Genomic DNA, 14,392 nt, shown 5'->3' on the forward strand with positions numbered 1-14,392 from the left:
AAAATCATTACATTTTTTTTTTCTAAGGGCTGGATGCCCTACTTCTGTAGCTTCGATAACGGTTAGCATAGATATAAATCCATTTCTCGGCATCTCGGGAAATGCCCTTGCCGATTCTGCGGCCAGGAGTTTTCGTGCAACTGGGTCTCCCACTTCTGTCCTGCTTACGCGGTCTGCCCGTCGGCTAGCCATTCACCGGTACTGCAGAAGTACTCTCTGACCTTTTTTCAAGACGCTGCCAGGACTAACCCTTTTCTGCGCTCAAATTGACCCTACAATGACCTACACAGTAGTAGGCCGCTACCCCAGGGAAGAAGAGTCCTTGCTCCACAGGTTTCGACTGAATGTGGCGCGTACTCCACAGCTCCTGTTTACGATGGACCACCTTTCGACACCCAAGTGCCTCACCTGTCATGTCGAAGGAGACATCCCGCACTTGCTGCTCCACTGCACCCGTTACCGCTAACATTGTCTTGTCCTACGGTCGCGCATCGCTCGTCTGAAGATTCCGGACTTTTCCCTATCTATGCTGCCAGGCCACACGCAATATATCCCCCTATATCCCCCTCTGAGACCATCACTTGTACGCTTATAATTACAAAATGACATGCGAATTCAGAATGTCGACTTGGTCGGATTTCTTGGAGAAGTGACGATCAATATTTACTGCTTTTGCTGTGCCCACACAAATATGTTGTATTATCTCGCGATTTGATGGACATAATATCATCGCTGTTACTGTTGTCTGGTGACGTTGAACAAAATCCCGTACCCAATGACGAGGCTAAAACCGGAGCAGCAAAGGCAAAAAGCTGAGTCTACTGGTCTGCTTTTGCAGATGTTAGAAAAACAAGACGCAATTGCTAAAGATATTACTGAAATGAAGGCTAGGCAGAAGGATGCGGGCAAATTCATGTCACATATCACTGTGCAACTGACTAACACTGATGTGACTCAGCACACTGTTCGTGAAACCTTAAAGGGAATCAATGCAAGATTAGATAAGATTGAAGCCCTCACAAATGATATAAAGCCGATGCAAGCTAAAATAGATGGCCCAAACGGCAAAATGCACTGAAAGTCGAGTGCAATAGGGGTGGACGGGTAGATGAAAGGCCTTGAACAGATTCATGAAACTAGAGAACATCGATAAGACACATACCGTCCACCCCTAATGCACTCGACTTCCAGTACATTGTGCTGCTTGGGTGGTGTCTGTAGAAGATGACGACGACGTTACGGAAGATGGACAATGAGCCGCGTGACATGCTGCATTCTTCAGCTGGCAATCAGCTGTTTCTCAGCTGACCGCGGCAGTCGCACATTAAACACTGCTCCAACAGGAACCCATGGTCTAATGTTGGTATTCGTTAGACTTCCAGCTATCACAGTGTGTGTTACGTATTGGAGGATATCACGGTAAAGCACACCACGCTGGAACTTAAAATTGACGACTTAGAAAACAGAAGTATAGACGTGACAACCTGTTGGTACACAGACTGCAGGAAATAGAGCACGAAACACAAGAGCTGTTGGCAAAACGGGTCTGTAAGGATATCTTCTCAGACATACTTGATGTACAGATAAGCAGCCTGGAAAGATGTCACAGGCTTGGCAGCGATAGAAAAGATATTAATAAGCCCCGCCCTGTTATCTTGTGTGTAAACAATTTTCGCGAGAAAACTGACATTTTGAAAAATGCTCATAAACTCAAAGGGACTAATTATAGAATCGCACAAGATCGAAAGGGGTGTTAAACTTCAGCTGAGGTTTGATTGACTATTTATAAACTCCTCTGTTTACGTTTGGAATGAGAAATTAGGTAGACGCGAGGAAATAACTGCAAGGAATCTGTAAGGTGACAAATGACTCAAAAATAGAGGCAAAAAAGCATTACAACGAAATTTTGTGCTTCTTAATATAAACACCAGGCGTTTAGTTAACAAAACGGTGGAATTAGAGGCTACTTTGATGTCTTACGAGCCTGATGTGGTAATTTTAACTGAGATATGGCTTCGGGAGGACATCCAACATAGTGAATTGTTCCCTGATGATTACACAATTTTTAGAAAGGATAGGGACGGCAGGGAGGGAGGAGTCGCATTAATTGTAAAGAAAGGTATCAATGCTTTCCCGATGCAGTCTCTCGATATTGAGTGTATTTTCTGCAGTGTTATAGTTAACGGCATGAACCTCATAATCGGTGCAGTATATAGGTCACCAAGTGCTCCAATTTCTTTTCTGGATGCCCTGTACAATTATATGACCACAAATGTCGGTATGTCATCAAGAGTGATTATTGCGGGGGACTTTAACCTGCCTTATATAGACTGGGGAACATTGGTCATTACTGCGGGCGATTCTAGAAATGAAAGGGCTTTATTCAATATTGCTTTTGCCTATGACCTGACAGAAGTGGTTCATCAATGCACTAGAGTGCTGGGAAATGCCGCATCTGTGCTTGATTTGGTATTCCTATCAAAGAGATTGTCTGAGTGTCAGTGGGAGTGTGATGTTGTTGAAGGACTTCCTGACCACAAAATGGTCACCGTTAAGGGAATTTGGGGGGCAACTAGTCGTACTGGGTATAAAGTACAGAGTTTCCGCAATTTCTCAAGAGCAGATGATGTTTCAATTTTAGATATGTTGAAGAAGTATTTCGACGATTTTAATGGAGTATGCAATATGACGGTAGATGTCAGTGAACTGTGGAGATATCTTGCTAATGTGGTACGTTTGAGTATGGAGAGACATGTGCCTATGAAAACTCGTAGAGTAAACGTTCGTAGACCATGGATTACGCGTAATATAGTTCACATGAAACGCCGAATAGGCAGGGCTCGAAGGCGGAGCGATCCATCAGCGCTTGCGGCCTTAACAAGGCAGTTGAAAAAGTTACTAAAAGAAGCCAAAAGAAGATACTATTCACAGACACTACCATCATTAATTGGCTCAGCTCCGCAAAAATTCTGGCGTTCTATAGTGGCAAGGAATAATGCACCTAAGTACATTGTGGAAAATGGTGTTCCGCTTACTCCTGAGCTTGCGGCGAATTCTTTTAATCTATATTTTCAGTCTATCTTTGTACCTGATAACGGGAAATATATAGTGGTTGAAAAACATGGTGCCCCCTTGCCAGATATGACCGATGTAGTCTTTGATTTGGATGGCATAAAGAAGCTACTTAGAACCATGCATATCAAGAAATCCCCAGGGCCTGATAGAATACCTAACGAGTTTTTGAGACGGTACGCAGAATGGGTCGCTCCGTATCTTCACGTTATCTTTCAAATGTCATATCAAAACGCCATGGTTCCGAGTGAATGGAAGTGTGCACGGGTTGCTCCCATATTTAAATCCGGTTGCCCGTCTTCGGTGTCAAACTATCGCCCAGTATGGCTGTTGTCATGTTGCTGCAAGCTCTTTGAACATGTGATTTCCAAACACGTTACCACATATCTCGAACAAAACTTGCTGCTTAGACCCCTGCAACATGGTTTCCGCAGCGGATACTCGACTATTACTGCCCTGTCAGAATTCGTATATGACCTAACATCAGCGGCTGACAGAGGTGTACAAACGGTTGTGCTATTTTTAGATTTTTCAAAGGCGTTCGATCGTGTATCTCATAAAAAAATTGGTCGAGAAACTTGAAGCAATTATTCCTAACTCTAAGATCGTAGCCCTGTTTCGAAATTACCTTCATGAACGAAGTCGGTTCCGGGATTTGATGGCCACAAGTCTCCTTGTAGACCGGTGTTATCTGGGGTATTACAGGGATCTGTACTCGGCCCCTTATTGTTTCTGATTTACGTGAACGATCTCCTACTTAAGATAGGCTGTAGAGCCTGCGTGTTTGCTGATGACTGTATACTGTACCAGGAAATTCATTCAGAAAGCGACAGAAATGCCTTACAAAGCAGTCTAAATAAGATCGACGAGTGGTGTGAGAACTGGCAAATGACACTGAACATTAACAGAACTGTGTGTATGTCAGTAACCCGAAAAAAATCTGTCTCGCAGACGTATTATTTTCTTAAGGGGAACCAAATCCAGAATGTGGACCGGTATAAATATTTGGGCGTGGTTATCATGTCTGACTTGAGGTGGAATGGGCATGTCCATTATATTGCCTCCAAAGCTAGGACTCGTTTATTCTACCTTAGGAGGACATTACGCTTAGCCACAGCTGAAGTGCGATTGCTGTCCTACAATTATCTGGTCCTACCACTTATTATGTACGCCAAGGTCGTCTGAGATCCATACACTGCAAGTCTGAAGGCGGAGCTGGAAAAACTACAACGTATCGCTGTCCTGTTTATTTATAATAGATATAGCAGGTTGGATTCCCTGACGGCCATGTGTGGGTGGGCGGACTTGAAAACCATTGAGGTCCGGAGTATGAGCGAGAGGCTGAAATTCCTATACTTGATACTTCATGGTCAAATTCAAGGCAGAATAAAAAACTGGTCCAAAAAAACTAAAAAAAATAAAAGAATGGTCAACTTGCAGGATCATCTAGTGCTTCGTGACCGTCATGCTTTATCCTTAAAGGAACCTAAGTGCAGGACCGACATCTTCAAGTTCTCCTTTATACCTAGAACAGTTTCAAACTGGAATGGATTGCCCGCTGACATATGTCACCTGAAATCCTACAGTGATATTTATTTTATTTATAATACTTCTGGCGCAAGCGCCATAGAAGGAGGGACATACAAATACAACACTAAACTACATCTCTAAATTACAAAAACAACCGAGGGCTGTGCACTGCCCATATACTAAATAGGTACCAAGAGGAAATAAATGCACTGAAAATAAAATAAATACAAGACGAAAGGATGGACATAATCATGGCTCCCGAAGGAGTTCAGTGATGCATGCTACAAAAGAGGTGAGAGTGCCGCAGTCAATAGCTACCTGTGGCAAGCTATTCCAGTCATCAATGGTTTTGGGGAAAAAAGAATGCCGCAAGCAGTTGGTCCTAAAGCGGTATTGCACCAAGTGTTTAGTGTGCTTAGTGCGACGACTGCCAACGTTAGATAATGTTAGATACTTGCGTTTTGCAATACAAGTCTCGTCATTAAGTATGGACCAAAGGAGTTTAAGACGTTGTATTTTGTTCCTAGCATGGAGGCTCAAGATTCCTGCCTCTTGGAGCATACGAGTTGGAGAATCGAAACGAGAATATTTGTTATTTACAAACCGGATTGCTTTCCTTTGAATTAGCTCAAGTTCTTTTATCTTTGCTCCTATCTCTGGGAACCAGACGAGAGACCCATAGTCAATAATGGAACGTACTAGTGTTTCATAAGCAGTAAGCCTTACCTGCCGATCGGCATTACTAAGATTTCTCCTCAGCATGTAAAGCTTTCTACTGGCCCTACTAATGACTTCAGCTATGTGTTGATCCCATTTCAGATCCTCGCTAATTGTAAGGCCTAGGTACTTGTGTTTACCGACCTTCTGTAGAGGCCGCCCACTGACGGAATACGTGAAGGGAAAGACATTTTTCTTTTTCGCTGTTATCTTCATGTGGACGCTTTTTTGTGTGTTAATGGACATCTGCCAAGAATCGCACCAATTTTTTACAGAGTCAAGAGAAGATTGTAGGCATTCTTGGTCTTGATGTGAGCTTATCTCTTTATACAGCACGCAATCGTCTGCGAAAAGCTTGATATCAACGGAAACTACGTTTGGCAAATCATTTATATATAGGAGGAAGAACAAGGGCCCAAGGACTGATGCTTGAGGGACTCCGGAACTTACAGTAGACGTACGAGAACGTGAACCATCAAAATATACGAATTGCCGCCTTTCAGTGAGGTATGATTCTAGGCATGATATGAGTTTACTATTTTTAAAAACGGAGCGAAGTTTGAGGAGTAGCTTTGAGTGCGACACTCTGTCGAACGCTTTCTCCAGGTCTAGAAAAATCACGTCCATCTCTTTAGAGGAATTAATAGACATCGCAATATCATGTACAAACTCGATGAGTTGGTAAGTTGTTGAAGAACGCTTTCGAAAACCATACTGAAGTCTGCTTAACACAGAATGTTCTTCTAAGAAACCAGACAAATGACAGTATACTATGTGCTCAAAAATCTTCGAACAACTAGACAGCAATGAAATAGGCCGATAATCATTGACTGATAACGCTTCAGATTTTTTTGGAACTGGTATTATCTTTGCTAACTTCCAAGCACGAGGAATTTGTCCTGAATCGTATACCTTCCGGAATATTAACTCTAAATAAAGTGATATCCACTCCGCATAGCGCTTTAAAAAGGCATTTGGGATACCGTCAGGCCCTTCGCTCTTTTTCGTATCTAGGCTGAGCAGGAGGGACAAAATACCAGGCGAATTAAAAGACACATCAGGGATTTGAGGGATTTCTTTGTCGTTGACATGCGATGGGCTACTGTTGTCGTCAACAGAGTACACTGAGACGAAGTGGTCATTGAAGGAATCTGCAGTGAGGGTCCTACTCGCAGGTATTTGATTCATGCTTCTCCTGTTAGGAGTGAGATAACGCCAGAACTTTTGTGGGGAACTAACCATAAAGTCCCGCAAGGTACTGTTAAGGAATGTATGTCTATTAGCCCTAAGCGTGTTGCGGAGCTTTTTCCTCAGCTCTCGTATAACTACGGTATCAGCGTGACCCCTTTTAGTACGCCTATTTATGCGACGCTTAAGATGGATAATCTCACGCGTAACCCATGGCCTCCTTCTGCCTGTTCGCTTCCTCTTCAAAGGAACATAAGACTGCAAACAGAACTTCACTATACCAATGAATATCGACCAAACCTCATCGCTGTCGAGTACAACTACCATTGTAGAAAATCTGTCAAATTCTAAGGCTAGATGGTCAATAATTGCAGTGTCGTCGGCTGTTCCAAAATCATGAAAAGTTACATACTTATCTGGCCTCCTATGTAATACCAAAGAACAATTAAGCAGGACAGCCTTGTGATCAGATATGCCTTCGATAATGTCACATCGGAAATCCATCATGGTTGGATTAACGAACATCAGGTCAAGCAAGGAAGATGTGGCTGATGTAACTCTCGTAGGGTCAGACACTACTTGTTGCAGATTATGTTTGAAAGCAATGTCAATTAATACATCAGCACTGTGTCTGTCCCTACAAGTACCTCTGGTAAGGTTATTCCAGTCTACACCTTCCAGGTTAAAATCACCGCATACAATTATCTTCTGATTATTTTTGATTAAGTCACTTAGGTAGTCATTGAGCGTCTCTAACACAGATGGAGCGGCGTTAGGGGGCCTATAAACAACTCCTATAATTACATTTCCAATTGCTGTGTTTAATCTACACCAAGCACTTTCTAGACTAGTAGGAGGGAGGACAATAAATTCTAAATTTTTCTTAACCAACAGTGCAACACCCCCTCCTCGGGATGACCTGTCTTTGGAATACAGTACAGGGAGAGCAAGTAGGTGACGATGTTTATTGGATGGTGCTTGGGAGAAGAATGAAAAAGCGTGAGCAATCGCGTGGGCGTGCAGGCGCTGAGTCGTCGTCTTCAACATAGTATTCAACAGCCTGCCACCCACAGATGAGAACGACGTAGTGTTTCAAGATTTCGACTATTTTTCTTGTGACTCGAGCTTGTAGAGGTGCTGGACGGGTCTCCTGAGTATCGTTCTACCAGGAGTCCTAATCAGACATACCCTAACTCGTCCATCTGAACCTGTGAAAACTTTCTCAACGAGGGCCATTTTCCATTGAAGCCTGGGACAGTTGGGCTCTTTGACGAGAACTAAATCTCCGGTTCGAACGTCGCAGTCGTTTGTCCCTTTGGAGTGGTATGCAGAACGTAGTTCCGAGAGGTATTCTTGCTGCCACCTATTCCATACTGTATTGAGGTAGTGCAGCTGTCTTTTCCATGTCTCCCTTATCTTCGTGGACGATGAGTCATGGATTGTGTTCCGCGATGTGGTGGATTCCGTCGATGGTGGTGCGAGTAGACGTCTTCCCATTATCATGGTTGCTGGAGTGAGTGGTGTCGGCTCGGAGTTTTCGTTGTAAACAAAGGTTATAGGTCTTGAGTTCATCATCGCCTCCACCTCAGCCAGCAGAGTTTGCATTTCGATGAAGTCTACGACGTTCCTGGACAGGGTTTTCCTCAATGCTGATTTTACGGATCTTATCAGTCTTTCATAAAAGCCACCCCACCATGGTGCGCGCTCCGGTATGAATTTCCAGCGGATTCCGTTACGTGAAGAATAGTCCTGCACCAGTGGGTCCGTTAAGATCCTCTGTATGTCCCGAATTTCTCTTGCGACCTTTTTGAACGTCAAGGCATTGTCCGAGTAGATGGTTTGGCAGATTCCCCTACGAGCTGTAAATCTTCGGAAGGCTTGCAAGAACTTGATCGCCGACATGTCCTCGCACAGCTCTAGGTGCACAGCCCTTGTGACGGCACAAGTGAAGAGGACAATGTAGCCCTTGTGGTAGTTCCTCCTTCGCTTCAACATTACTGGTCCCGCAAAATCGATGCCGGTGACCTCGAAGGGATGACTCATCGTCACTCTGTCAGGTGGAAGTTGGCCATCAGGTTGTGTCAGATGCCTTGCGTCGTTTCTTCTGCATGTCACGCAACCTCGTAGTATTCGCTTGACTTGTTGGCGTGCTCGGAGTATCCAGAACCTTTCGCGTAGCTGCACTAAAGTGTCACGCACTCCGCAGTGGAAAACTTGTCGATGGGACTGTAAAATTAAAAGGCGAGCATAATGCGAGTGAGTTGGCAGTATGATTGGATGACATTCCGAAAATGTTTGACGACTACCACCCATTCGTCCTCCAAGCCTGAGGATGCCGTCGTCGTCAATAAATGGCCTTAGATCTTTCAACTTCGATGTTCGCTTAAGTGCATTGTTGCTTCCGAGTGCGCTGATTTCGTCCGCGAATGCAGATTCTTGTTCTTGCCTTACCCAGTAGCGTTCGGCCTGTTGAATCTCACTAGCGCTTAAGGGACCGTTGATCCGACCTATTCCTCTGGAGTTCTTGGTGAATCGAATTATCCACGCTGTTACACGATGGAGGTTATTGACATTGCTGAATCGTCCCAGATCCATCACTGGATCCGAGCACGATGGTGCGATGGTTTGGAGCACAACCTGCTCTTTATGAACGTGAGTGCGTGTCATCTCATTGACTTCAGGAGATGGCCATTTGTCATCAGATTGCGCCAGCCATGATGGTCCTTTCCACCACAGCTTGGACTGAAGCAATTTCTTGGGACTTGTTCCTCGCGTCAACAAGTCGGCTGGATTTGCTTCTGTTCCCACGTATCTCCATCGATCTTTCTCTACCTTCTGTTGAATTTCTGTGACCCTGTTGCGCACAAACTGCGGCCAGCGGTTTGCGTCCCCTCGTATCCATTGCAAAGCAATCATTGAATCTGTCCAAAAGAAATCTGAGGTGGTGAGCTTGAAATTGTCCCGCAAGTAGCTGGCGAGACGAGCTGACATCAGCGCACCAAGTAGTTCCATACGAGCTAGAGTAACCTCCTTCACTGGTGCTATTCTTGATCTTGCTGCGATCAGTTGTGTTTTGTATCCGTCCGCGCAGCCGCCGAGACGTAGATAAACAACGGTACCGTACGCGCCGGGGCTAGCATCAGAGAAAAAGTGTAGCTGTGGCTGGATCTCAGTGCTCATGTCCGGTAAGTAACAACGTGGTATTTCAATGTCTTTGAGATCCTGGAGCTCGTTGTGCCAAGCGCCCCATTTACGAGCGATATCATCTGGTAGCGGAGCATCCCACTCCAACCCGTGCTTCCAGATTTCCTGTAGGAGCATCTTTCCGGTGACGGTGTACGGAAGGATGAAGCCCAATGGGTCATATATTTGTGCCACAGAGCGCAGCACCTGTCGTTTCGTGGTCATGCCGTTGTACTCTCCTGATGTGCGGTGGAAGTCAAGTGGTAGAGACAGCGTATCCTGCTCCTGGTTCCAAGGAATGCCAAGTACTTTCGTTGTGTTTCCAATCAAAACAGCATCCGGTTCTGACTTAAACTTCTCGCGCATCGCATAACTGTTCGAACCCCATTTTTGGAGCTTCATGGAAGCCTTTCCAAACAGCTGTAAGGTTTCGGTGTACATCTCCTCTGCCTCCTCCTCGTTCGCCGCACCAAAAATGACGTCGTCCACGTAAATGGAATTTTCAAGTATCCTTGCTAGTCTCGGATGCTCACTGGCGTGCCGCTGGATATGGTGCTGTAACGTGGCTGCCAGGAGGAACGTGCTAGGGGCCGTGCCGAAAGTCACCCTAGTCATGCGCCACGTTTCAACGTTAGGCACTAGCTGGCCGTCTACCGGCGTGGTGCTGTACCACAGCAACCTAAGCGCGTCTCTGTCATCCTCGTGTATGGCGATCTGTAGGAATGCCTTCTGTACATCCGATACCAAGGCTACTGGATAAAGGCGGAAGTTCATAAGTAGTGGCATGATATCCGGATTTAGGTTGGGGCCCGCGTTCAGATTATCATTGAGCGAGCTGGTGCCAGCTTCATGAGAGGATGCGTCGAAGACGATCCTCATCTTTGTAGTTATTCGATCCTCCCTGATGACTGCGTGATGCGGCATGTAGTATATGTGTGCTGCATTTTGGGCCTGATCCATTTCCTGGGTAACCTTTTCTGCTACTCCAGAGACAAGATATTCACGTATGGCTGCGTCGTATCTCGCCATTAACCCTTGTGACTTGGTTAGACGCCTCGTGACTTGTGAAAGACGTTTCTCCGCAATGTGCTTGTTGTCTAGCATTGTCCATTGACACTTTGGAATACAGTACAGGGAGAGCAAGTAGGTGACGATGTTTATTGGATGGTGCTTGGGAGAAGAATGAAAAAGCGTGAGCAATCGCGTGGGCGTGCAGGCGCTGAGTCGTCGTCTTCAACATAGTATTCAACAGCCTGCCACCCACAGATGAGAACGACGTAGTGTTTCAAGATTTCGACTATTTTTCTTGTGACTCGAGCTTGTAGAGGTGCTGGACGGGTCTCCTGAGTATCGTTCTACCAGGAGTCCTAATCAGACATACCCTAACTCGTCCATCTGAACCTGTGAAAACTTTCTCAACGAGGGCCATTTTCCATTGAAGCCTGGGACAGTTGGGCTCTTTGACGAGAACTAAATCTCCGGTTCGAACGTCGCAGTCGTTTGTCCCTTTGGAGTGGTATGCAGAACGTAGTTCCGAGAGGTATTCTTGCTGCCACCTATTCCATACTGCATTGAGGTAGTGCAGCTGTCTTTTCCATGTCTCCCTTATCTTCGTGGACGATGCGTCATGGATTGTGTTCCGCGATGTGGTGGATTCCGTCGATGGTGGTGCGAGTAGACGTCTTCCCATTATCATGGTTGCTGGAGTGAGTGGTGTCGGCTCGGAGTTTTCGTTGTAAACAAAGGTTATAGGTCTTGAGTTCATCATCGCCTCCACCTCAGCCAGCAGAGTTTGCATTTCGATGAAGTCTACGACGTTCCTGGACAGGGTTTTCCTCAATGCTGATTTTACGGATCTTATCAGTCTTTCATAAAAGCCACCCCACCATGGTGCGCGCTCCGGTATGAATTTCCAGCGGATTCCGTTACGTGAAGAATAGTCCTGCACCAGTGGGTCCGTTAAGATCCTCTGTATGTCCCGAATTTCTCTTGCGACCTTTTTGAACGTCAAGGCATTGTCCGAGTAGATGGTTTGGCAGATTCCCCTACGAGCTGTAAATCTTCGGAAGGCTTGCAAGAACTTGATCGCCGACATGTCCTCGCACAGCTCTAGGTGCACAGCCCTTGTGACGGCACAAGTGAAGAGGACAATGTAGCCCTTGTGGTAGTTCCTCCTTCGCTTCAACATTACTGGTCCCGCAAAATCGATGCCGGTGACCTCGAAGGGATGACTCATCGTCACTCTGTCAGGTGGAAGTTGGCCATCAGGTTGTGTCAGATGCCTTGCGTCGTTTCTTCTGCATGTCACGCAACCTCGTAGTATTCGCTTGACTTGTTGGCGTGCTCGGAGTATCCAGAACCTTTCGCGTAGCTGCACTAAAGTGTCACGCACTCCGCAGTGGAAAACTTGTCGATGGGACTGTAAAATTAAAAGGCGAGCATAATGCGAGTGAGTTGGCAGTATGATTGGATGACATTCCGAAAATGTTTGACGACTACCACCCATTCGTCCTCCAAGCCTGAGGATGCCGTCGTCGTCAATAAATGGCCTTAGATCTTTCAACTTCGATGTTCGCTTAAGTGCATTGTTGCTTCCGAGTGCGCTGATTTCGTCCGCGAATGCAGATTCTTGTTCTTGCCTTACCCAGTAGCGTTCGGCCTGTTGAATCTCACTAGCGCTTAAGGGACCGTTGATCCGACCTATTCCTCTGGAGTTCTTGGTGAATCGAATTATCCACGCTGTTACACGATGGAGGTTATTGACATTGCTGAATCGTCCCAGATCCATCACTGGATCCGAGCACGATGGTGCGATGGTTTGGAGCACAACCTGCTCTTTATGAACGTGAGTGCGTGTCATCTCATTGACTTCAGGAGATGGCCATTTGTCATCAGATTGCGCCAGCCATGATGGTCCTTTCCACCACAGCTTGGACTGAAGCAATTTCTTGGGACTTGTTCCTCGCGTCAACAAGTCGGCTGGATTTGCTTCTGTTCCCACGTATCTCCATCGATCTTTCTCTACCTTCTGTTGAATTTCTGTGACCCTGTTGCGCACAAACTGCGGCCAGCGGTTTGCGTCCCCTCGTATCCATTGCAAAGCAATCATTGAATCTGTCCAAAAGAAATCTGAGGTGGTGAGCTTGAAATTGTCCCGCAAGTAGCTGGCGAGACGAGCTGACATCAGCGCACCAAGTAGTTCCATACGAGCTAGAGTAACCTCCTTCACTGGTGCTATTCTTGATCTTGCTGCGATCAGTTGTGTTTTGTATCCGTCCGCGCAGCCGCCGAGACGTAGATAAACAACGGTACCGTACGCGCCGGGGCTAGCATCAGAGAAAAAGTGTAGCTGTGGCTGGATCTCAGTGCTCATGTCCGGTAAGTAACAACGTGGTATTTCAATGTCTTTGAGATCCTGGAGCTCGTTGTGCCAAGCGCCCCATTTACGAGCGATATCATCTGGTAGCGGAGCATCCCACTCCAACCCGTGCTTCCAGATTTCCTGTAGGAGCATCTTTCCGGTGACGGTGTACGGAAGGATGAAGCCCAATGGGTCATATATTTGTGCCACAGAGCGCAGCACCTGTCGTTTCGTGGTCATGCCGTTGTACTCTCCTGATGTGCGGTGGAAGTCAAGTGGTAGAGACAGCGTATCCTGCTCCTGGTTCCAAGGAATGCCAAGTACTTTCGTTGTGTTTCCAATCAAAACAGCATCCGGTTCTGACTTAAACTTCTCGCGCATCGCATAACTGTTCGAACCCCATTTTTGGAGCTTCATGGAAGCCTTTCCAAACAGCTGTAAGGTTTCGGTGTACATCTCCTCTGCCTCCTCCTCGTTCGCCGCACCAAAAATGACGTCGTCCACGTAAATGGAATTTTCAAGTATCCTTGCTAGTCTCGGATGCTCACTGGCGTGCCGCTGGATATGGTGCTGTAACGTGGCTGCCAGGAGGAACGTGCTAGGGGCCGTGCCGAAAGTCACCCTAGTCATGCGCCACGTTTCAACGTTAGGCACTAGCTGGCCGTCTACCGGCGTGGTGCTGTACCACAGCAACCTAAGCGCGTCTCTGTCATCCTCGTGTATGGCGATCTGTAGGAATGCCTTCTGTACATCCGATACCAAGGCTACTGGATAAAGGCGGAAGTTCATAAGTAGTGGCATGATATCCGGATTTAGGTTGGGGCCCGCGTTCAGATTATCATTGAGCGAGCTGGTGCCAGCTTCATGAGAGGATGCGTCGAAGACGATCCTCATCTTTGTAGTTATTCGATCCTCCCTGATGACTGCGTGATGCGGCATGTAGTATATGTGTGCTGCATTTTGGGCCTGATCCATTTCCTGGGTAACCTTTTCTGCTACTCCAGAGACAAGATATTCACGTATGGCTGCGTCGTATCTCGCCATTAACCCTTGTGACTTGGTTAGACGCCTCGTGACTTGTGAAAGACGTTTCTCCGCAATGTGCTTGTTGTCTAGCATTGTCCATTGACACTTTGGAATACAGTACAGGGAGAGCAAGTAGGTGACGATGTTTATTGGATGGTGCTTGGGAGAAGAATGAAAAAGCGTGAGCAATCGCGTGGGCGTGCAGGCGCTGAGTCGTCGTCTTCAACATAGTATTCAACAGCCTGCCACCCACAGATGAGAACGACGTAGTGTTTCAAGATTTCGACTATTTTTCTTGTGACTCGAGCTTGTAGA

At 46.3% G+C, this 14,392-nt stretch overlaps 2 protein-coding genes across 2 annotated transcripts; both read right to left on the reverse strand.

The window, feature by feature from the left end:
- Window positions 1-7,611: 7,611 nt before the first annotated feature.
- LOC135388336 (uncharacterized) lies at window positions 7,612-10,794 on the reverse strand. Its single transcript, XM_064617828.1, has one exon. The coding sequence runs from the start codon at window positions 10,792-10,794 to the stop codon at window positions 7,612-7,614; it is 3,183 nt and encodes a 1,060-aa protein (XP_064473898.1).
- A 193-nt stretch (window positions 10,795-10,987) lies between these two features.
- On the reverse strand, window positions 10,988-14,170 carry LOC135388341 (uncharacterized). Its single transcript, XM_064617842.1, has one exon. It carries the CDS (start codon window positions 14,168-14,170, stop codon window positions 10,988-10,990), a length of 3,183 nt encoding a protein of 1,060 aa, XP_064473912.1.
- Between the last annotated feature and the right edge of the window lie 222 nt (window positions 14,171-14,392).

This window comes from Ornithodoros turicata, chromosome 1, assembly GCF_037126465.1.
Source record: "Ornithodoros turicata isolate Travis chromosome 1, ASM3712646v1, whole genome shotgun sequence".
Lineage (NCBI taxonomy): Eukaryota > Metazoa > Arthropoda > Arachnida > Ixodida > Argasidae > Ornithodoros > Ornithodoros turicata.